The following is a 24,322-nucleotide window of genomic DNA, read 5'->3' as shown; positions in this document are numbered from 1 at the left end:
AGCTATCCCGCTCAGAAGGGGAGAGGAGGGCTGTAGGACAGCACGGGGTAGACCTACCGGAAGCGACCGAACGCCTTTAAGACTTTCTGGACCGTTATGTCGATTAGCTTAACCTGACAGCTGCAGGGTGTTTTAATGTGGAAGGGCGCATTTGCTAGCCCACTAGAAAAGTATTCCTACGAGAATCAGCGGGTTTGGAACTTATGCAGGTTAAAGAAACTTTCTGAAGAATGATCAGCGGAGGAGAATCATTTGATGCAATTCAACGGTCAGTTCTGTAACTTGACAAGAACATAATTCCATTGTCATAACCACATGGACATCAGTCTGAGTAGAATATCCGAAAGACACCAGTGTACGAATTTGTGGACGTTTGCAGGAGGATTCGTAGATTATCACAAATAAGTTTTACTTTCTCTCCGTTGGTGCGGATTTTCCGCTTAGGCTACGATACCTGGAAAATACCTGTTTTTGTAAAAAGGAGGGCGTCTTCCATTTATTGTTTCCCATCAAATGCAAATGAGGACTTGCACCTTTCCACCGCTTAAAGTTCCAGGGTAGCCTAGTTTGACTACTTCCACTGCACGAGCTGGCGCAGGATGAGCATTAAAACTCCTTACCTCTCCGCATCGCTCCCGACTCTCTGCAACAAGACCAAGGTAGTGTCTTTCTTTTTTGTGAGCATTACGATGTCAGCGTCCATGAGGACGACTCAGGGACTCATGTTTGTGTGTTACTCAGATTTTAAACAGTGCGCTTGCAAAGTGCGCTGTGGGCCCCCAGGGTCATTGACACGCCAGTCATGCCGGCCACAAGTTGAGCTACATTAAGTTCTATGAGTATTTAGCCTTCATTTTTTTGGCTTTTCCTTTTCGGCAGCCAAGACCAGAGTAGAATAGTGATGCAGAGTAGCCTACATATGGTTTGGTAATAAACAGCACAACAATGTTCTGGACATGTTCACAACCACATGGTTATGGAACATCCTGTACTCAATATAGTGGTTTTGTTAAGGAGATAATCATGTAACCACAAATGCAATATGTGGCATCATTGTCACATTTTGCAAACTAGTCTTTATTTATCCAGAGATTCAATGTACTGACTCAATTAGGCTACTCAAAGAATTAACATAATGTGTTAGATTACCCACTGATAATGTTAAAAATGTTGTAGTCTTACTGAGACTTGGGTGTCTTTTTCCCAGGGCATGAATATGGGTACTTCAAGTCTATGTAAACACAAGGTCCTGCGTGCATGAGGAATCAGCACATCTCGTGAAACACCATGTCAGCAGGAGAGCTGATTGAGTTGCAGGACCTGAGGGCAGACGACCGCATTGAGCTGACCCTGCCTTCCACCCCACGCACCGCACGCCTGGAGCGGGTCAACGCCGTGCGTCTGAGCCCCGGCAGGGTTCCAGAGCTCCTGAGCCGTGTGCGGATCATCAGGCTGCTAGGGGGCATTGCTGCAGACCCCCAGCCAGAGGAGGACACCCAGGTCGAGATCAGGGTAGCCGATCCGAAGTTAATGGAGGAGGTAGGGGAGGGCCATGACTTCCAGCCATGCAGCCACACACAGCCCACCTGGTGCGACCTGTGTGGAGACTTCATCTGGGGCCTGTACAAGCAAAGCCTTCGCTGTGTTAGTAAGTATCCACCAGAAAACTATGAGTGTGGCTTTGTCCATTTGTATGTGAGGTATGATGTACAGACAGACAGAGGCTGTATGTTTTCCTCTGAAAGAAGGCATTTCATATTATATAACTAAGAAGAATTGGGAAAAAAGGACCAATGTCAAGAGTTTTGTCATTGTTTTCATACCTGGCATGATGGCAGCTATGGTGTTGATGATGGTTTACATTTACAAATTGATCAGGATGCCTCTAAATGAATAGTTTACTAGTAAGCACATTTACATACAGCATGATAACTGTGGATCTTCTTACTACAGTTTTACCACAATGTCGGTATAGCGCTGAAAGCCTTAGCTTAGCCGCCACACCCACATGTATTTTAGATAAACCTGAAGAGAATGCAGCAAGTGTGTACCTAAGTGACTTTAATCTATTTGTGGTCTGGTATTGTTTCCTCACATAGCTGTGTTAAAGAGGTTTGAGCTATTTTATCACAGGACAGAGTCTAACCTGAATCTAAACATGGCGTCCAGCAACAGCATTGTCAGGAGCAGCAACATAGACTTGCACAAAAACTATGCTGGATGGGTTTGAGGTGGATGTGTATACTGCTGGCCTCCTCTTTTGATGGACCCCTGCATGCCAGTGCGTCCCCAGCAGGACTCAATGGGTTTGTTGTGCGGTGGCCAGCATTCATGGGGGAGGCCCATTCATCTGCTGTGAATAGTTTTTAATGAGGACTGTATGGGCATCTCCAGGGCATGACCGCAGGTTGGCAGAGGCCCTGCAGGGGACTCACTCACAGGCTCGCCATTGGTTGTGCATAGAAAAGATGGCAAAGCAAGCCTGCCAGGATGGGCACTATAGGATCCTGAGCTATGCTAGCTATGCACTGGGCATACCATTAGTACTCCCTGCATAGAGAGCTGACATGACTTCGGATTAAATGCATCTTTTAAAAATGAGCGTAGCCTATGCTGAAATCAAATCGCGAAACCCAGAGCCAATTAAAGGTATCTATCTACAACGCTCAGGCGAAACCCAGTAACTTGCTGATCGAGATGCATTCTCGCCTGTTCCGTATATAATGCGTTATCAATAGTGATTATAATAATAAAGGGAATGTAGCCTACCTCTCCCAGGTGCAATCATTATCACCTAGCCTACTCCTGAACAATGCTGAACTCAAATCTCGAAACTCGCCTGTCAACACCGGGAAATGCGCTACACAGCACTAAAAACCGAATAGTTTATTTATAGTTCGACTCAGTGTTGGGAGTAATGCGTTACAAAAGTAATGTAATTACTGTAATATATTGCTGTTTGCGGTAACGCGGCAATGTAAGGCATTACAAAAAAAAAAAATTGGGTAATATTTACTCCGTACAAACTTCAGTAACGCGCGTTACAATGCATTTTAACCCAAAATTAAGCGCTTGTTTTGTTTTGATACATATTCGCAAACACCACCGCGAGAACAACAGACGAGAAAAAATCCGCGCAAAATAGTAGAACGTATCTCCTGATACTGGTTGAAGATGACTGTGGCTGCAGCAGACTCAAAGTCGGACTCTATTTGCGGGATGGACATAACTCTACGCTCATTATTTTTAGCTTGTCAGAGACAAGGATATGAAGAACATAATAGTTAGGGCACTTTGTGTGCGAAACCGAAAGATCTCACTATGCCTCGCGAAATAGCACAAGTCATTTAATGAATTAAAGTGGTGCCACGCTAATCTTTTTTATTCTTGATAAAACACAAACTATGTTCTTCTAGTGCATGTCAGCTTTGAGCTGTGAACTTGAATTCAAGAGAATAAAGGGATAGAAATGCAGAAAAAGATTGTGTAGCCTGGCAGTGCCACCGCTGCCACCGCTCCCACCACGCGCATCACGCACTTTGCGTAGGGCACCAAAGGACAGAGGGGGCACCCAAATGTAACCAATGAATAGTAGCTTTACTGCAAACTGCGTTTCACTCTTCATCAATAACGTTTACAATGTCAGAATGCACTAACACCATGGTACATGGAAGTTTGATACTTTTTGGGTTCTCTCAATCTCCACCACATACACTGTAGTACTAGTAGAATGGAATTGGTGGGTCTTCAATAATTCGTTTCCCAAGCATTTAGGCTACATGAAGCACATGATATGCCAAGTCGACAAAAAAATCCATTCAGATAGCTAGGTGGATACCAGGCTCATAATTCACTTTTATTTGCAAAACGAAATGTGAAGCAACATGTCATTGCATTCTTTCCAAAGCAATGATGGCTGCTTAAAACAACTTAACATTGTGCATATTATTGTTAATATTGTGCTATCAATGTAACTCAACAAACAAGGCTTGTAAACAAGGACTGGCAAAAGGGCATATGAGAACGTAAAGATCAATGCTCTTAAAGTGATGTCCCATACAAAAATGTGATATATGGCAATATATGAACATATATGTCAAATAACAGGGACTTATAATTTTACTTATATGGACATATATGTGATTCAAATATTTATGTCAAACATATATTCAAAGCTATATGTCCATACATGCATATAAAATATTTTAATTTCCCATATAAGATGCTATATATCTTCATATACTAGATCCAATTATTTGTTTTCCAAATATATGGAGAAGTTTATGTGTGAATATGTGACAGACTTATATGTAGTCTCTATGTATAGTGGCATACATATCCATACACTAGATTCCACTACTTATTTTCTAAATATATGGAGAACTTTATGTGTGAATATGTGGCAGACATATTTGTAGTCTCCATATATGGTGGCATACATATCCATACACTAGATTACATTACTTATTTTCCAAATGGAGAACAGTGTGTTTTGGGTTGCACTATGTGCATGAAAAATGTGTGAGGCCAAAGCTACTTTAAATATAACGTGCACCATTTATAAGAAAACAGCATTTCTTCAGAAATTAATGTTAAAAAAACACACAGTAATGGTCTGTATAATAGGCCTTTTATTTTACTTTAGGTGTTTGAGTTATCATTTAAATGTCACTCACTCAAACCCACTCACTTAGGGGACCAAAATGGCCAGTAGGCCACCATCTTGACATGTCTTTATTAAGCTTTGATTTACAATAGGCTCTCTATTGGGCAGGCCTAGGCCTTAAAGTTACAGTATTTATATCACAATTTACCAGACTTTGACCTTTTGTCGGTTTTTAACAAAATTCTGACTATGATTGTTCCTTGTTTTGCATCATGAGCACTGTGCCTATTGCATTCTTACTGTATGTTGTTAGCCTTAAGCCTAGCTCAGTCATTATGCTATACCACATCTCCCTCAATGAGCAATGAGCTGCATTGAGCGTAATGAACTGCATTTAGAATGGCAAATCCATATTTCTAGATATTTTGGTGAAAGTAACTTAAAAGTAATGCAATAGTAGTGTAATGCCTTACAATTCAGAGACAGTAATATTATAATGTAACAAATTACTTTGAAATGACAGTAATAAGTAATGCATAGTACATTACGATTTTGAAGTAACTTGCCCAACACTGTTCATTGCCTTCCAAAACGTTGAACTGAATGACCTGAGATGATGTTACTGTAGTCTTCTCCCAACATCCCAACAGTCTTAAAGATGTCAAATGCTTCTTCTAAAATTTTACTACAAAGGTAAATGAATGTAGAAATCCTCTTTAACATTTAACTTTCTCTGTTAAACATTAATTCAAGCTGTGCTGTCCCCTGAAGCAAGCTGTAAATTAAATAAACACCTCTGCTAGCTACATATTATTCTGTTTCCTGAAATGTTATGAAAAGTTCCCCTTTGACCCAATTATATTAACATTACCCATAATTGCTTACACATGAAAAAAGGAAATTTGTCCAAAGATTCCAGTACAGAGTTCACAGAAACCTTTAAAACCAACAATGGAGATAAGTCGGAGATCTCTGATTGTCTATGCCAGGCCTGAAATACAGTCGCCATATGGGTCTCATTGAAAGTGTACAAGTTTTGGACGAGACCTACTCTGAGCTGTGAGTAAGATATTGGCCGTTCCTGCCTACAGCTGCTGCTTTCCCTGTTTGGACCTCACAGCAGTCTTTATGCTGAGAGAGCATATTTCCCACCTGAACTCTGAGGCTTATGAATCATGAGACGTTATTTCCAGTCTGTCCCACAGTGAGACAGGTTTTCCATGATGTTTATGTAAAACAGCGAAAGTTCTGTGTCCTCATTAGGATGTTGACTTTTACACTTATGAAGAGATTTGCTGTTAAATATTAAGTTACCCAGTCAGTGAACTAGTAAGAAGAATACATTGTGTAGACTTACAAAAGCAAACTTCTGTCAAGTCAAGTATATTGGTCAGTTAGACCATTTAAGCAGTTTTTCATTGGGCAGTTATTTTATTTGGCCTTCCAGTTAAGCAGGCCAGTGTTCATTGGCACCCATATTGGCATGTCAGTGTCAACGTGAAGCACCTGCAGTGTTTCCTGTGAGCAGTAGAGGAGCATTGTGCTGATGAACATGCTCTGAGGACGAGGAGTCGTGTGCGTGAGGGGTGCTGAGGTGGGGGAGGTTCTGTTCTATTTTACCACACTTTCCTGCACAGTCAACATGCATGTCAGTCAGGTTACACCCACCCTGTCACGAGCTCTCACTATTATCCTCCTATCAGCAACCACACATTCTTTCTTTCTTTTATTTTCTTTTCCATCTCTCTCATTAACACACACACCAACATCAACCACCCTTTCTTTCTTTCATTCCTTCTCTCTCTCTCACACACACACACACACACATACACACACATACACACAAACTCACACACCAACATCAACTACTTTTTCTTTCTTTCCTTCCTTCCTTCTCTCTCTCTCTTTCTCTCTCTCACTGACACACACACACACACACACACACACACACAACATTTAATTTCCTTAGTTCCTTTACATAAGATCTCATTTTTCACATGACATGAGAATTTTTGATCACCATTCTGCAATGCTAGTCTGGAGGATGTTTTTAAGAGTGGTTGTCTTTCCTGCATATGGTTTTGTTTAGGAACTTTGTGGAGGCTCCTTGGTTAGTGGGTGTAAATATGAAACAGTCATACATTGCATAACGTGACCTGCATATTACTTTCAGTATTCCTGTTTAGTCTTGGTGTCAAGCTGTATTGTGTGTGTGTGTGTGTGTGTGTGTGTGTGTGTGTGTGTGTGTGTGTGTGTGTGTGTGTGTGTGTGTTGAGAGGCAAAAAAAGATGAGTTTGAAGAATATGTCTCTTATGGATATGTGCCATATTGTATTGTTCATTAGACAGAATTCCTCCCCAAATTACGAATTTGTCATCTTGTGATAGTGGACGACATACTCATACAGTATGCAACGTGTGCAGCTCACAACAGGCATCACAGATGGTGGATTTCCAACTTCTTTATTATGGAGTTACTTTATTAGAACAATGCTTATGTTTACACAGGTCTCTAAGCGTATGACTTGAGGCCAAGAGGATAGTGGTGCAATTTTCATATTGTCATTCATATTGTTATCACAAAACATGCCATGGAATGTCATATTGCTATTTTTTTATATATCGCCCATCCTTAGTGTCTTTATACATTAGAGAAAGTGTGTGGTGCTTTACATTCCATGTTGTGGTAAATTAAGTTGCTTTATTCTTCAAAATGTCCACATAAAATACATATTGTCTTCATATACCACCATTTGTTAAGTTACTGAAATATGCCCTAATAATAATTTGATATGGTTATAAATAACTTTTAGTATTTTGTTAATCTCTCACTGAAGCCAATTTAGCACACTTGCTATGACACTGGTACTCCACGAGATGTCAGTGTTGTCTCAAGATGTGTTTTGGTATATGTGCAAATGGCTGATATGCTGGTTGAGCATAAACATGGAACGTATTTAGTGATTTTACTGTTGTGATAAAGGTAATGTGTCAAAGTACATAATGCAAGACACCAAAGCTGCAAAATCAGTGATATAAAAAAATATGTCAGGTCTCAATCATTTTATTTCCTTTCATATTATTTTTATTCTAGTTTTGTCAAACAATTTCTGATCATAGTCTGGCTGGTGATGGGCATTATTACCGTGACATAAGACATAACAAAAAAATTAGAAAAGTTTGGGTCATGAACACCAATTAGACCTTATCAATTCACACATCAAAAGACACATTTTCAATGGTTTTGAAAGGAGCTGACAAGAAAGAAGGAAACCACACCTGTGCCAGGGGAACTGAACAGATACACAACACCGTTCTGTACCGGAGGGCTCAAAGACACGCCCAACGACTTTAAAGGGCAGCCGGTATTACCCCAACATCAGGGCTCCCTTGCCCCGCCTGTGGGATAGAGTGTGTGACTCATGGATCGGCCTCCACAGCCACCAACAGACACACACACACACACACACACACACACTTCCTCTCCTTCATGATAACAATTACTCCTTTCAAAGATTCATGTATTCATGTGAAGAGGACATTCTTTAGCAGTGACAGCATGGGTGTCACTGTAGATGGGAACTGATGCAATTCTGTGGTTTCGCCTTGTCTCAGATTGCAGATTCACATGTCACTACCGATGCCGCGCTCTCATCAAATTGGACTGCAGTTTGGATGAGGGTTCCGTGGCTGATCAAACAAGTGTGACTGAGGAGGACACCATAGAATCAGACACAAATGTGGTGAGAAGACAGATCATGTTGAAGAACACACACACACACACACACAATGACACACACACAAACATTGTATATACTTTATTTGAGTCAAGTTTCATTAGGAATCATTGTCTGAAAAATCCAGTAGATCGAAGCAGTTCAGAAATCTATCATGAGTTTTTACAGGTTTAAGGGTACAAGAAAAATAGTCTTTTCCAAATAAACATGCTTCCTAAAACTGCTAATATGGAACAGTACTTGGAACAGCCAACTGTTTGGCCTAATGGCCTTTGTTTTCTATAGCCCATCATTGCGAAGTCCACAGACTGCCCAGCGGTGTAGTCTACGTGATACGCAGGACTACGCAGTATACCCACTTAAAAAGCATCACCATCTCAGTATACCCACTTAAAATAGGCAAGGATAGGTATTTACTTTTGGGGTTGATCACAGTATACCCACTACAGCTAACTAAAATACATCTCAGTATACTCATAACAGCTAACTAGACTACACCACTGAGACCGCCAATCTATGTACATGATCTATGCTCCAAAACACTAACACAATGAGCTGGCATTTGCATCCTAGGGTCTCAATGGCAGAAGTCAAAGGCTGTCACTTTATAGTTTTTATAGTATATAAATAGCTCAAAACCACATGACATTTCAAATATTTTAACCTTTTTGTTATTCTGAAAAATAGAGGTAATGTCCGGTGTGTTTGCAATTCCAGAGAAGGTGTTTGTTTGTTAATTAAACCATTCAGAGCGGACAGTGGTGTGTGATCTGCTCATCCTCAGTGCATGGGATCTGAGCAGCTATAAGGTCCACAAGTCTGGCAGTATCGCCTTTAAGAGGGCTACAGCTGTACATGATGTTGGCTCACACACACACACACACACACACACACACACACACACACAGTCATTCTCACTGTCACTTAGCACATGTTATTTTTTATTTATGACTGTATGTTGAGTATGAGGATATTTTTACTCTCTCATACTGTATATCGCATAATGAGATGTAGTTAGTAATCACAAATCTTAAATCTTGAATATGCATACATTAACACACACATTGTCTCATCGAAATTTCCCCTGGGATGATCCAATCTCATCACCATAATTACAGATTAATTAATCTTCACATAAATTAATTGGTTACTTAAACTCCTTCATATCCAGGAGTAGACATTATTGAAAGGTATTTTACTCCTTTTATGCCTATCGTTTATTATTGTTGCCCGTTGTACCTCCCCATCACAAAATACTATCAGTCTGTGACTTTGTAGCAAATGATAGAAGCTTGTTAGCCTAGAAATCTAGAAGCTTGTTGCAACCGGGAAAAAATGGTGGGCGCAGTCCAGGCGCAGACAGCGTCAGGACTGTCGAGTTGGAAGTTCCTCTCTCCAGCCAATCAAAACAGGCCTTTGCTGGGTTTGTTTATTTTCCAATCCCAACGGCCGGGTGGGGCGAACATCCTGTATGGTGAAAAAAAGCCGACTACACAACGTGGGTCAAGGCGTTTCGTTTTACATTACGCACGGCGATTCAACAGAGAAATCGAAGTTCACACAGATAATTCGAATAGCTTAAAGGGACATCCTAATTCTTTGAGACATTTAGGACATTGTTTCTTGAATATAGCAGACAATTGTCGTATACGAGTAGTAAAGCTAAAGTTTGGTCTTCAAACTAAATAGAAAGTTGTTGGATTGCGATTCGCTAAATTAAGCGGTTGTCTCTATCATGTCTTCAAAAATGAGTGAGACAAACAGGACAGATCAGACCCCATCTTTCGAGAAGACATGGGGTAGCTCCACGAGCAGTGGATACTGCAGTGAGGAGGATTCGGACTCGGAGTTCGAGCAGTACTACACTGCACGCACATCCTTCATACGTAAACCCAAGAAAGAGCAGGTGAGAACGTTCATGAGTGATACATTTGACCAGCATAATATGCATCACTTGTACTGTGAATCGTTACTTTGTAGCTTGTAACGTTTGAAATTGAGGTAATTTGATTGTAGTTTTTGCGCACGTGGAGTGAGAGAGTGACACTTTTTCAGCTTCCATTAGTAGACCTAATGTTTCTATTTTAAAATTGGAAGTATTAATGCAATATTCAGCTACACACTTGACAGTTGCATAGTTGAGTAGCCCTACCTCTACCTGAAACATATTAGCTAGCTGTTAAAACAATGCTGAATGGTGAGAACATCCTGTTGCCGCCACCACTCCTCGAGGTTGGGTGGAGTGCCATCTTGATTTTGAAACGCCAGCTGTTTGTAATGTTTGCATAAAAGTTGAACTGCACAGTGTAGTGAATCAAGACGGCCCAGATGTTACCATTTTCGTCGCATACATACCAGTATAGTTAATGTCACCACTTTAAAGGAACCTGAAACTTTAGATGCTGTACTTTGTTTACAAATTTTAACGCCCATTTTCAACTCATTAGAATCTATTTTTTACTGCTGAGGGCATAGGTCGATGACATTCTCAGTTCTTCTTTTAAATCTTACATAACGTTTCCATTTCGAAAAGCATGCTACTCTTGTCAACCACGATGTTTGGAAATCATACGTTTCACAATGACACAGGCCTGTGGTTGGGGCACAAGATGGAAGACTGTGAGTCACAGGAAATGGTCGTTTTTTTGTGAGTTTGTCAGCAATGAAACATTCATATCATCATGATCATCTACAGACTTGGATAGCCTACTTATTTTGTTTAGGCTACCATGAGATTCACGCACTGGTTAGGTATCTGTTGACTTCCCCTTGAGAAAATCATTCTAGAGAACAAGAAAAAACCAATAGTAGGATGACGTGAGTTTTTATTTAGCAGGAAGTCTTTGACTCTAAGATTTAAGATGATGGCCAGTGACTCTCTGACCCCATTTCCAGGTAGTGAATCAGTGAATATCATTTTAGCAAACAGCCAACTGATTGTCTTAAGCACTTTTCACTGTCAGGCTAAATGGATTTCACTTAATAGATCGTGAGTAAGTGAGTGTGTGTGCGCGCGCGCGCATGCATTAATGCTCCCACATGTGATCATTACCCTCTTTCAGTCATTAACCCCCACCTGCACCATCATCTCTGGTCATCGATTTGTTAACAGTTAACCGTCACCGACTGCATTTAGGCTTATTGGTTATTGATTTAATACCATCAGACCGTCGACATGACCCTCAGTCATAGCTGGACCATAGGTCTGGAGCAGACATGCTTTATGGTATATATTGACATTTAAATGCTCCCTGTACCCATTCTGCATTTATATGTTTATGTTTTAAGTACAGTCTATTTATCAAGCAGTATGTAGGTATAATAACGCGATCAAGATGTTGTAGGCCTATATAGTGGTATCCTTGGCCATGAATAGTGTGAGCATCACGCTTCTTAGGAATTTCATTTTAAGGTTGCCCCTATACTCTCATTTGATGACAAATCCCCAGAATGTCTGGCAATAGTAGCCTAGAAATCTGGACGCACCCTAGCGGCAGCTGCCAGGGCTAGTCTAGCAACTCTCCGTTGGCTTGTGAATGAAACTTCCATCAGGCCACTCAAATCGTGTATAGAGTCGTTAGGTGGGCTTAACAATGATTGATGGCAGAGTTGCAACAGTTTGGCTTGAATTCCCTGCTACTTGAAAACAAATAAGATAATGTTGTTGTTGGCCAACAGTGTGACACGAGTTAAGCTTTTATTAAGTTGGCAAAAGTTTGAACTAGCCAACTAGCTCCGCTGGTGGGAAACGCATGGGACTCATAGCGCTGTCCTATTGCGTGCAGAGGGAATTTGAAAGACAACTGATTATCCCGCCCCTCGGACTGAGCACTGTGAACGGTGAGTGCCCAGACCCTACATTTTAATGTGGGTCTGGCTCGTCAGGCTATGGAAATAGATAATTTACTGAAGCTTGGGGGGGACTGGGAGGAAGTGTAGACTCTACTCCCACGTGAGAACGCAACTGAACAAGGGAACAGTTTTCCTGAAGGGAAGTGGGAGGAGGAAGATGAAACTATTTTTAGCAAATGACCACAAGGTTAAGGAATGCTGGAGCCAAATCCTGACGGACAGCTGCAGTGGCCCAGTAGTCACCTCCTATCCTTTGGGAGGTTGAACCAAGGTCTGTGATTGGATATCATTGACGTCACGGCCTTCAGGCTAGCCAAGCGGACAGGACGTTGGAGGGCTGATGCAACAGGCGGTTAACACCAGCAGAGTCCCGTGGTCCATGATTTTCATGTGTGCACGGTACACATAGCGGTGTTGGGTTACAGGGTACTGCATCTGCCTAAACAAACCGGCACTAAAAGCAGGGCCAGGAAACTGCAGCCCTGTGGTGGGAGCTGGAAAGTGGATCCAGTTGTCTATGGACAGTTGTTCAGTCTGCTGCCAGTGGGGGGGGGGGGGGGGGGGGTGCAAAGCTGAGATGGGGTGTAGCGAATGGAACAGTAGTTTCCCACGGGTCTTCCCTCGTGCCATACATGATTAGCGTTGATGTGAACATGCTGTCCACTTCTCCCACTCCCCTATTGAGAACAGACTTGCCTCATAAAGCCAATGATTAATTCCAAATGAAGTTCCCTGCCATGTCAGGTATTGGGGTGTATTAGTTTTCACTTGGATGTTGCCTTAGCTCTGCTCGCACTAGCTCTCTACTGTAAACAGACCTATTTGACGACCAGCATAGAGAGATTAGATCACATTAGATTTGGTGAGTCAGTGGAAGGGGGACGTCACAAGTGTGTAATCCTGTCTTTGTTTTTCTGCCTACGTGGTGAGATATCAGATGACGGTCTGAATCTCCACCGTCACTGACAATGTGGCTGAAGTATTATAGATAGTTATAGAACTTTTTAACACTTTCTGTTCTAACTATACTAGACTTTTTCTTTCTTCTCATTTGCTGACATCTAGTGTTGAAGTAGTGCACATGCATGTTTCAGCCAAAATTTCACAAATGAAAATATGATTGTGTGTGTGTGTGTGTGTGTGTGTGTGTGTGTGTGTGTGTGTGTGTGTGTGTGTGTGTGTGTGTGTGTGTGTGTGTGTGTGTGTGTGTGTGTGTGTGTGTGTGTGTGTGTGTGTGTGTGTGTGAAAGCTTTGATGAGGGAGAATCACTGTGGACGTGACCCCTTAAGCTCAACCCACCCACCTGTATCGAGAATTCCATCTGACAGCAATCCAATTGAACATCTTCCTCTCTTCTCTTTTTAAGGATGAGCAGACAGAAGGATTGGGAAAGCAGGAGTTGTCTCCTGCAGAAATCCAAAAGAAGGTGAAGGAGTACAATGCCCAGATCAACAGCAACCTCTTCATGACTTGGGTAAGAGAATAGTAATGCACACACATTTTCATCAATAAATACTATCAATTTTACCACTAATTCTCAGCATTAAAGCATTGCTTTGGATTTGTTTATAAATGTCTTCTAATACATACATACATACAGGCAGATATTTAAATACTCTTCCCCAATTACAGTGGTGCTTAAATGCCATTTGTCCTCTTTCTCTTCCATAGAACAAAGATGGCTCCTACACAGGCTTCATCAAGGTCCATCTGAAGCTGGTACGCCCAGTGTCTGTGCCCCCTCCCAGGAAGGGCTCGTCTGCTCAGGATCCCCCTGGCCGCGGTAAGCCGGCCGCTGGGAGTGCCCTGAAGCGCCGCACCTCCTTCTACCTACCCAAGGACACGGCCAAGCACCTGCACATCAGCTCGCGCACCAGCTCCCGCGAGGTCATCCAGGCCCTGCTCAAGAAGTTCACTGTGCTGGACAACCCGGCCAAGTTTGCCCTGTTTGAGCGCAGTGAGCGACATGACCAAGGTTAGTCCAGTACAAACAAATCACTGGCAATAATATATTTTCAAAAAGCCTGCTTTAAAAATATAGTGTAGGGGGTTGGCAGAATGGGGAGTTTAAACATCTGACTGGCCATTGTTATGATATTTGTCTTGTATAGGGATTGGATTATTTGCTTTAAGGAGCATCTTCTTACACCTTTGTCATTGTCTCTGTCTTCATTTTAGTGTACCTGCGTAAGCTGTCAGATGATGAGTGTCCTCTTCGCCTGCGTTTGTGTGCCGGACCCAACGAAAAGGTGCTGAGCCTGGTGTTGAAGGAGAACGAGACTGGAGAGGTCAATGTAAGTACACACATACAGACTTGAACCAGCCCTTCTGTCTCAGATGTAAAGAAAAGGGCCTTGAGTATATACACTCTTAATGCTATGCATTTAGGATTTGAAATTGATTGCATTTGTTCATTCTACATTCTAGGTTTCTGATTGTATTACACAAATATCTTTTAAGATGTATATGTATGAATATATCATCACTCCTTATTAACATCTCCAATCTTTCCCTAGTGGGATGCCTTCTCTTCTCCTGAGCTCGCAAACTTCCTCCGTATTCTGAAGCGCGAGGAAGAGGAGCATGTAAAGCAGATTATACTGCGCTACAACCGAACTCGCCAACGCCTCCAGGAAGCCCTGTCCAACTCCACGCCAGGCTGATGGGCCCCCTCCCTGCCCATCCCAGCTCTGCCTGGGACCACCTGCACTGTTGACCTGCGGCCACTAGGTGGCTCTTGTGTCACCGCTGCATCCAAAGACCCCGGCGACGACGTGGACAGGCCTTCACTCCCCCCCCCACTCTCTGTCAGCAGAGAGGATTGACAAAAACGAGGGAATGCGTGTGTGAGTGAACAAGAGAGCGAGAGCAAAATCAGTTGTGCCTTAGACCTAGTGAGAGTGAGTTGCGCCTGGAGAAGCGTGTGAATGAACGAGTGACAAAGAACGGATGGGAGAAGAAAACAGACGTCTCAGAACTGAGCCTGTATGAACGGAGAGCGTGCAGTGAGCATGTGAGAAAGCAGCAACGTGAGGGACTGCTGTTGATCTGGTCTGATTGGTGATGGAGTCTATCCACCCTATCAGCTTTGCATAAATGTGTCATTTCCTAATTGAGTTGTGTGCTCATGAGTGGATGGCTTGTTTGTCAATGTATATGTTTGTTTGTCTATTTTACATGTTAAGTATGTGTTACTTTCTGAATGATTGGGATTTTGTATTAAAAATGTTAATACAGTTGAGGCAAGTCCTTCTGTTAAGATTTTCCTCAGTACACAGATTACATGGCAGCCTTTTACACAGTTAAAAATACAGACACACTCATTGGAATAAGTTAACACATTAAAATACATTCCACAGATTCTTATTTTTGCTGACATAGGTAAAATTGAGGAGTTGCTAAGAAATACATTAAACTGTTCAATAAAAAATACTTGTCATAGAATGTCTTTCTGTGTCTGTTTGTTTATGAGAAATACTGATGTAGGCCTACTAAAGAATGACCTGTAGACTGCGGAGCTACTAATGGGGCTTGAGGTTTTCATGCAGTAACTGCCTGAAATCAGACATTGGCCAGGCTATTTAACTTTGAAGTAGATAATAGAATGGCTTTGAAAGTCTCTGATAACTTAAGACACAGAATGGTTACTTACTGTAAGCCCTGCACTACTGTGTAACAACAAACTGTTCAAATGCAGTCGCGTCGTCTGCGCAATTGAAGCGTGTACTGTCTGTTCATGAAGTGGCTGAGCACAGCTGATAAGCGGTAACGTTAGCAGGCTGGTTGTTGGGGCTCAGCATCTCTTCGTGACGCAAAAACCTACCTGTCCAAAGCTTTGACCCGTGGAGATGATTTTTTATACAGTACGTATGTCAATTGTAGATCATCGAGGGGAAATATTTTTGAATATTGGCTTTGAAGATAGTCTTATCCATTTATGTTTCTTAGCCAGATTGTCAGACAAAATAAGGTGATGCAGTCCTAGCTAGCTAACGTATTAACATTGCTAGCGACGACTGGAAGACTAGAAGCTAGACAGATTTAACCAGTTGATGTTGCTTATTTTTGTGACGTTTATTATTTCTTTTATTAAGGTTGCACTCTGGTTCGCGGAGACTTTCATAGATTGGAATAACGTTATGGGTTTGCATGTCATTGATGTTAATGCTAACGTTATTTGTTAGCTAGCTAGCAAGCATAGATGAGTTAGCTTTTTGACATTTAATCCCCCAGATCCTAGTACCAAGCAAGCTAGTCAGTGCTGGGTACTCTGAGGTCCCTTTCGGTGAAATGTAATTGCAGAGAAACAAATGCCGCCATGCCCACATCACAACGCCGACTGAAATTATAATTAACTGACATCGTAAAATGTAGGCCATCTAAATCTGTCTGACGTATTAACATGGGTGAGCTAGCGATGTAAGGCTAGGCTATCCATCAAGTTAGCTGAATACGTTGCGTTGAAATAGCTGATCCTGTAAAGATTAGACAATGTGTTATCCACCAATGTATTGACAATGGTAAGAAGAAAGTAAGCAAGTTGTTCTGGAAGCTAACGAGAGCTCACAAGAAGGCATTAGAAGTTTGATCTTGGGTGGTTAGAGAGCTGTGTTGTGTCAAAGTGAAGATTGTTATGAAGGCAGTTATCCTAGTTCAAGAAATTACTCAAATAGACTGTATGAGTTAGAACATCTAACAGATTTTTATCAGAATGATACCCATGCTCAATTCTTTATATGGGTCCTGCAAATGTGTAACTCAATCCATTTGACAATACTTGGATGCAAGGCATAACACGGGTCCTCTGAAACATAGATGGAGAGAAGTTCTTTAGAGTTTCGTCTGTATAATCTGCAGTTTATAATAAATATAGTGCGTTTAGATGTAAAGATGTAAACATAGAAGCCTAGTAAAACAATCAATATGAAATTATATATTTAAGTTTTGTTTGAAGAAGAAAAACAGATGTAAAACCATAGATTGTTGCTGTATACATTTTGCCTATGGATCAGCAATGTGATCAGTGTTAGTAACTACACCTAGGCCTGTGCTTACACAACATTTATGTCACCTCAACTTACATCAGCACTTGCATTTATGATCCCTCTCTCCTCTTCAGGTTCCTTGACTGGTAAAAGGTTAAGCTCAAACTTCCATTGACGAGGGCATTCGCACCTCTGAGAATAATGTCCCGTCGTCGTTGAAGATGGGTGGGAGTGGATCGAAAGCCAAAGGTGTTTGGCCCTTTGGTGGGTCAGGAGCTGCAGGGGATGCTGCTAGTGATGTCAGTGAACAGTCTTTGGCCCGACTACGAGGGTTAAAGAATGCCACTCCATTCGTCTTTACCAGGAGGAGGTGAGTCCTGTGTTTTCTGTATATTCCTTTTCAGGTTGGATTATTTTAATTTAGTTGTAATAATGGTCCCACGACAGAAATCTAGCTCCTATATTTGAGCCATGATGAGAAGAATTTTAGGGAAGATGGGGCAGTCGTGGTGCAAGCTGCTGCAGCATCTGTTCAAGTGCTCACAGGGACCTGGGTTTTAATCTGATGCATGGTTATTTCTCAATCCCACCCCATCTCTCTCCCTCTGGCTTCCTGTCACTCTTCACTGTCTATCTGAGTAAATTATGGAAATTATACGAGAAATGTTGCCTGTGTAGAACCTGGGCAGGCAGACCCAGAAATGTTGGAAACCTCACCTAACATTTCCAGAGAGTACGGTGTCATTTTAGTTTCGCTTGTCAAATCAGCACTCATTCATTACTCCCTATCTGGGACTGTGTGCTTCCATTATAGTTCTCTGTACTATGACGAGGATGGAGACCTGGCCCATGAGTTCTATGAGGAGATGGTGGTGACGAAGAATGGGCGGAAGAAAGCCAAACTAAAGAGGATTCAGAAGAACCTCATACCTCAGGTAACTCCATCTTGTTTCTTTTATTACCATAGACACTTGTGAAAATGTCTCTGGATTATGTTTGTAGTTTCCATATTGATGTGGACACAGAGCTTTTTCTGACTGTTTCTTTGTAGGGAATGGTGAGGTTGGACCACCCATGCATCCATGTTGACTTCCCCGTTGTCCTCTGTGAGGCATAACTCACACAGATCTGGAACATTCTGGAAGATTGCACTCTCTAAAGTGTCGTACAGCAGCCACCATCCTCTCCCCTGTCCAACCCGAGTCTCACAAACCTCCACGAAGCCTCCACTTTCACCTCACTGTTCCTCTGAGAGGACCAGACTGCCCTCTTGTGGCAGGGAGGAGCAACCACACACAAGGAGGTTTGACAGTGCTGACCTCCATGTGGTTACATGTAGAGGTCCTGAGTGGGCAGGGCTGATCTAATGGTAAACACTTTGGCCTACGGGTGGACCCGTAGGTAAATGTTCTCTGGTGTTTGAAGATGTACAGAAATAAGTGCGTGTGTTTGTGACTTTTGCATACTGAAATATGGACAGTGTGTGTGAAGGGGTGGAGGAATGGTCCGCTCCCCCTATTTGTCTGTATGTCAGCCAGGTGCAGCATGTCCTTGTTGAAATATGATGACAGAATTGGCGTTATCTCTAGTATTTCAACTGCTCTCAGACCTGCACTTGTAGTGTTGTTGTAAGTAAAGAATTGTTCCATAGATAAGTGTAGCAATGCTACTTTACTGCACATGTCTATGGGTTGAACATACTTGAATAAAATGACTTATTGGACAATGGATTTTTGTTACTGTGCAGTTCATTCTATTTATAATAGTACCCCCAAATCTTTTTTTAGTGAAATACTGTAAGGAATTAACAGAGGATATAGATATAAGTTTATCATTATTATGTTGTATTGAATATGATACACAGCAAAGTTTTCATGGTCATTCCCTCAAAATGAATCCACATCACTAAAGATTGTTTTTGCGTTTTGCCTGTTTAGGGACTAAACTTAAGCAAAGTCCTTTTAGGCAAGTCCCTCCACTCGGTGGCCATATTGCAACGCTTTTTGGGTGCTCATCGGGCATCCTATTCAGCAGAAATGCACGTGCGCAAGGCTTCACGACACCAACCTGATTTTTTGATTTTTCTTTTGATTTTTTGTCTCCACAGAAAGTCTCTGACTTATATCATATCATCCTATCTTATCCTTATACAAGTAAGAGAGTTTTCGTGTTCTATCCTTAAAATATTGGGTACATTTGGTATCACAGAGAACATGTGGACTGAGGTTTTGTTTTGGAATTCATGTCAGTTTTGTGCTTCAGTAGGCGTTCTAGCAGTGAGCTAAATTGCGCTAAACACGTCTGTCTGTCTGTCTGTTCTCCGCATACCTCTCAAACTGGTTGCCCGACCGACTTTGTACGTGTCTTGCTAAGGGCACGAGTGAGTGCAGAATCGAGATTGACGTGTGGATTAGAAGTGCAAACGATATCATTAAAATAAGCACATATTGGCTCTAGCTGCTCCCCTCTCCCTTCTCATACACAGCACACTACTCAATCAGTGTACAACAACAATACAGAGACCGCCTCTGGATGCGGTTAGCTTGCATAAAAACATTTAGCAGATCTTGACCTCAACAACAAGTCAGCCGACACCGGAATGCAGTGTCTGTTCAAAAAAAATGATGGGTTTGTAAATTGCCACTCTGAGCATGGCAATCATATTTGAACACTTAGGATTGACTTTGGACTAGCGACCTAGAACCTAGCGACACTTCCAACTGCACAGTTCCTAATTTAAAGACTGTTTCAGAGCGTCACACTCATGAAGAGCATTCAGAGTTGGGCTACTCTACAGACAAGAGTATGATGTCACTTATCCCAGGGAAAGGCACATTTGATCTGACAATGAATCATTCCATAAAATGGTGTCCATCATCTTCTCTATCATCAAGCTCTAGAATTAAACATAACCTTAACCATATTGTACGTCAAAACAGCTGTTAATGTTAGGCCTACCGGTATGTAATTTTGATCTATAAAAAAGGCCAAATGAAATTATGCTTACATTTTTGCATTATTATGGAATGCTTAGTTGGAATTCAGTTTCTTCCAACCATCATCCTATTCTAAAAGAAGACCTACCAGTGGGCATGTAATTGGGATACGAGTTGCCCAATTAGACTGCATCTGTTACAGATGTTGGTCCTGTAAGCAGTGGCAACACCACAGCTGAAAGGGCAGAATAGCATGTGGTTCCTGTGCATATCCCCATTATCTGGGTAGTGTGCCGAGTTTCTGCAGTGGAAACCCGGCTCTAGTGTCACGCATGACCATTTTCCAGCTTGGGTAGAAGGAACAAAATAACTTGGGCTAATTAAAATAATGCAAGGCACTTGAAGTTGGTACCTCTCCAACATTTGCTATTTAACTTGATGTTACTTTTATTGTCTTATTTTTATTTTAGATGGTGACTGTTAAATGGGATACTGTGTGAAAGTTCAGGTCAGGTCAGCCTTGAAATCATTTGTATTATCAGGCCCTGACATCCTCCTTCTGGTAACTGCAAAGTGAACAAGCAATTTTAAGAGGTCAAAGGGTAAGCTGTCTGACATGTTTCCATGGTAACAGTCTTTGAAGTCCATCTGCTCATCTGTGTCCCTGCAGGAGGGATGGGCTTTGAGACTGCTCCACTTGATCACCATAACAACAGCAAAAATCTCATTATCCGGGTCTCATTGGAACCTGAAAGCACATTCCATCAGGATCAGATGACTGGGCAGTAAAAAGGGTGGGGGTGGGGGGCAGAAAAGTACAATCACCTCTGCTGGGTCAGTCCTGTGGACGTACACCGGAAGCCCCAAGGATCTGGAAATTTCAGTACCCACCCATCCGGCCTGGAAGCAGGAAGTTCCCCTCCGCTGCCACCACATGACACCACCCTGCATGTCGCCTACACTTATTTTACCAACACAAGTGATGTGTGCTGAGAACAGTGTCGGCTACAATGTAAATATATGAAGACTCAGTAGAGGTATGGGAGGTAGTTGACATTGTACAAAGTGGCAGATGCTACCCATACAAACATAATTCTGGCAATGTTTCAGTGACACCACAGAGGACTGCGATTGCACATTGGTGAGGCACATGCATGCCAGACAGTAACAGATGTCAAGGCTGCACCATGTCAAGACTGGACCTTACAGATCAGTTGTTAGCAGAGCCAAGTGGGGAGGTCAGTGGACAGGTCCTCAGAAAAGAGGTCATGGGAGTCCTCAGCTGATCAAGAGGTTGCAGTTTAGAGGTGCAGGGCGGCTTCCTCAACTGAAGTGGTATGTGCGTCACCGGGAACTATGGTTTGATTTATAAGAGTGAAATGAACGTTTTTGAAGGGGTGATGGGTGAGCGGATGTACCGGCGTTTCAGTGTATGGGCGTGGGTGAGAGGGTGTGAGATGGGTAGCGGTAAAAAAGGGTGTATGTTTGTGTGCGCAGTTCCTCTCACATTGTTGAGCCTTCCTGTCCCGGCCTGAGTCGAAGAAATGATGATGTAAGGAGCAGGGGTCAGGGTGAATGGGACATGGCCTCAGGAAGGAAGCGTCTTCCTCTGTACACGCGTGCTCTTTCTCCCTCGCAGAGCAGCAGGTGAGTGAACAGCAGGCCCCATGAAGTGCCGGAAGACGGCAAATGAGGTGAGAGCTGGGCAGGAGAATATCATGTGGAGTGGGCTGCCTCTTGACATCCATAACCTGAGAATGTATTGTATCTGCCTCTCACATCACTAAAGTAACTGAAAGAAGAAGTGGTGAAGTGATGTAAATGCAGTTGAACTTCTTTTAATGTTTCAGTTAAATAAGTTAACCCTTAGTATATTGTTTAAAACTGGGTTGGATTCAAGCTTACACTTTTCTTTATGTTCTGTATTGTTTTGTAACACCTAAGGAAAAGTTGTTTAAATTCAATCACTCATTTAGGTAAATATTTACACTTGATGTGAGAGGTTCTAGCTAGGTATCTGTCAACATCTAAGAAATGTTTCTCCTGCTGAAGCAACATTAGACTGTCGTTTAGCGAAGCAGGCTCCTGCTGTTGACTGGGCATCTGATTGTAAGCAGCGCTCCCCATCTGTAGGCTACCCTGTAATTACACCGCAAGCTTTCCTTGCCAGTAAACTTTGGGACCGACTTAGATGCCTCGAAACGGGGCACACTTAGGGAGTTATAATGCCGAAACGTTTTAAGGGCATAACAATAAAGCCATGACACCCTTCATTTGACTGTTTTGGTGGGTGTGCAGTTGGTCTTATCAGACTAGAAAAGTCAGCTACCGGCAACTACGCGATTGTGGTGTGGACGTTTGACCACTCCCTCCCTTTCCGAGCAAATGGAACATGCCAAAGCGGCAGCTCACTCACTCCTGCGCCTATCTTTAGCCCCACGCCGCTTTCATTGCTCTGCTGTGGTCTTCACCAGATTTCATTAAATTAAAGAAAATGCTATCATTGTTCAGACGTCCTTAGAGATATGTTGCGCAACTTTTATAAAGTTTCCTTCAAACTTTTGTCGACATGATTTGGTAAACTAACTTAGAAGTTTCAGAGGATCAACGCAGCTTGTAAATTGTCATTCGGGAATGTTTATTATTTTTCTGGAAAAGGTAAGTTATATCTATTTTCTTCCTTTTTCAACAGGGGAAGTTATATTAAAAGGTAAAAATGTATTTGACAGTCTGTGCTCTGATTTTGAAACTTGGTGAATGAATTTGCTAGACTTGGAGAAATTTGATCTCTCCACTGACATCAACATTGCTTAATTACTGTAGCCCTAATGAAGAGACATCATGAATGGGCATGGCACAAAATATCCTCTGGCTAGTACTCTAGCCTCACATTAGCCTAAATTCTCAATAATGAGACCCTAACTACCATAGTTAGTATTGCGTGTAGGGTCAGGACAGAACCATAGCATTTCACTGTAATTACACATCTGAAGTACATCAGAGTTTTCAAAGACTTTGCTGTTTGGAGCCCTAGGGCAGTGTCATGTCAACCATTGTTTTGGAAACATAGTCACTTTATTCTTTATGTTTCTTCTCTGAATATCACACAGCCTTGTCACAGAGCTGTAATGTCAGTGATTTTTAAAAATATTTATTATATTATATTTAATATATTTTCACTTTTCATGCAGAAGAGCTGAAGGAGTCCCTCTTGTTTAGTGGCATGCCAACAACATCAACTATGGCCCAGTGGCTGCTGAACATATGGGGAGTTTTCTCGCTGCTTCTGCTCATGGTGTTGGGAGAATCAAAGGATATCCATGTGCTGAACTCTACAATATGGCCTCTGTATCCTCACAAGCCTTTGCTGCTGGCTTGGAATGCCCCAACGGAGGATTGTAAGCCCCGTCATGGTGTGGATTTCCAGCTTGACCAGTTCCAGATTGTGGCATCTCCCAATGAAGGCTTCACTCGTCAGAACCTGACCATCTTCTATAAGGACAGGTTGGGTCTGTATCCTTACATCGATACCGATGGCCAACTGGTGAATGGCGGCCTTCCTCAGAAGGCCAGCCTCACACAGCACCGTGAGAAGCTTCCTGAAGGCGTTGCCTACTACATCCGTGACCCGGCTGCTAAGGGGCTGGCAGTCATTGACTGGGAAGAGTGGCGCCCTCTCTGGATCCGGAACTGGCAGACCAAGGACGTATATCGGGAGCAGTCCCGCAAGATGGTGTCGCAGAAGAACCCCACGTGGCCCAGCCACAACGTCAACAAAGTGGCCCAGCAGGAGTTTGAGATGTCGGCGCGGCAGTTCATGCTGGAGACCTTACGAATGGTCAAGAACCTTCGCCCTGGTCAGCTGTGGGGCTTCTACCTCTTCCCTGACTGCTACAACCACGACTACCAGAACAGTCTGGAGAACTACACGGGCCGCTGCCCGGACGTGGAGGTGGCGCGGAACGAGCAGCTGCGCTGGCTGTGGGCAGAGAGCACGGCGCTCTTCCCCTCCGTCTACATGGGTTCAAAACTGCGCGCCTCGCCTCTGGCCCGCCTCTTCGTCAGGAACCGTGTGCGGGAAGCCCTTCGATTGGCCCAGGGTGGGGAGGGGGACGGCCCCACACGCCCCGTGTTTGTGTACGCCAGGCCTACCTATGCCAATGATCTGCAGCTCCTTACACAGGTGAGAGGGAGGAAGGGGGTCGAG

General features: G+C 42.7%; 3 protein-coding genes across 4 annotated transcripts in view; all 3 read left to right on the top strand.

Annotated features, from left to right (window-relative positions):
- The first annotated feature begins 32 nt into the window (after positions 1-32).
- LOC143103743 (ras association domain-containing protein 1-like) lies at positions 33-15,638 on the top strand. Of its 2 annotated transcripts, XM_076267549.1 has the most exons (7): positions 33-659; positions 1,208-1,648; positions 8,221-8,348; positions 13,561-13,668; positions 13,866-14,169; positions 14,373-14,488; positions 14,711-15,638. In XM_076267549.1, exons 2-7 carry the CDS (start codon positions 1,288-1,290, stop codon positions 14,855-14,857), a joined length of 1,164 nt encoding a protein of 387 aa, XP_076123664.1. In that variant the 5' UTR covers positions 33-659; positions 1,208-1,287; the 3' UTR covers positions 14,858-15,638. The 2 variants fall into 2 exon arrangements, with proteins under 2 accessions (XP_076123664.1, XP_076123665.1); XM_076267550.1 differs by lacking the exons at positions 33-659; positions 1,208-1,648; positions 8,221-8,348 and adding an exon at positions 9,807-10,248.
- A 309-nt stretch (positions 15,639-15,947) lies between these two features.
- On the top strand, positions 15,948-18,909 carry tusc2a (tumor suppressor 2, mitochondrial calcium regulator a). Its single transcript, XM_076268517.1, has 4 exons — positions 15,948-16,057; positions 17,314-17,549; positions 17,994-18,114; positions 18,231-18,909. Exons 2-4 carry the CDS (start codon positions 17,401-17,403, stop codon positions 18,294-18,296), a joined length of 336 nt encoding a protein of 111 aa, XP_076124632.1. The 5' UTR covers positions 15,948-16,057; positions 17,314-17,400; the 3' UTR covers positions 18,297-18,909.
- Positions 18,910-21,733: 2,824 nt separating this feature from the next.
- The window catches only part of hyal2a (hyaluronidase 2a), a 7,449-nt gene continuing 4,860 nt past the window's right edge, over positions 21,734-24,322 (top strand). Inside the window, exons 1-2 of the mRNA XM_076268273.1 lie at positions 21,734-22,773; positions 23,307-24,298. Of these exons, the coding sequence (XP_076124388.1) occupies positions 23,339-24,298 (960 nt within the window). The 5' untranslated portion in view covers positions 21,734-22,773; positions 23,307-23,338. The remainder of the gene's footprint in view (positions 22,774-23,306; positions 24,299-24,322) is intronic.

Source organism: Alosa pseudoharengus, unplaced genomic scaffold (assembly GCF_046254945.1).
Source record: "Alosa pseudoharengus isolate Yale_2024_CS ecotype anadromous, Long Island Sound unplaced genomic scaffold, YU_APseudo_1.1 YU_APseudo_1.1_scf_5, whole genome shotgun sequence".
In the NCBI taxonomy this organism is placed as follows: Eukaryota; Metazoa; Chordata; class Actinopteri; order Clupeiformes; family Clupeidae; genus Alosa; species Alosa pseudoharengus.
The sequence above is the reverse complement of the archived record's forward strand: the minus strand, read 5'-3'. Positions and strand labels throughout refer to the sequence as shown.

Excerpts from the sequence above, each read along its gene's own strand:
- LOC143103743 (XM_076267549.1), top strand. The coding sequence starts at position 1,288 with ATGTCAGCAGGAGAGCTGATTGAGTTGCAGGACCTGAGGGCAGACGAC. Across the intron at positions 8,349-13,560 it reads TAGAATCAGACACAAATGTG|GATGAGCAGACAGAAGGATT; the intron begins GTGAGAAGACAG and ends TCTCTTTTTAAG. Across the intron at positions 14,489-14,710 it reads ACGAGACTGGAGAGGTCAAT|TGGGATGCCTTCTCTTCTCC; the intron begins GTAAGTACACAC and ends ATCTTTCCCTAG.
- tusc2a (XM_076268517.1), top strand. The coding sequence starts at position 17,401 with ATGGGTGGGAGTGGATCGAAAGCCAAAGGTGTTTGGCCCTTTGGTGGG. Across the intron at positions 17,550-17,993 it reads TTCGTCTTTACCAGGAGGAG|TTCTCTGTACTATGACGAGG; the intron begins GTGAGTCCTGTG and ends CTTCCATTATAG. Across the intron at positions 18,115-18,230 it reads AGAAGAACCTCATACCTCAG|GGAATGGTGAGGTTGGACCA; the intron begins GTAACTCCATCT and ends GTTTCTTTGTAG.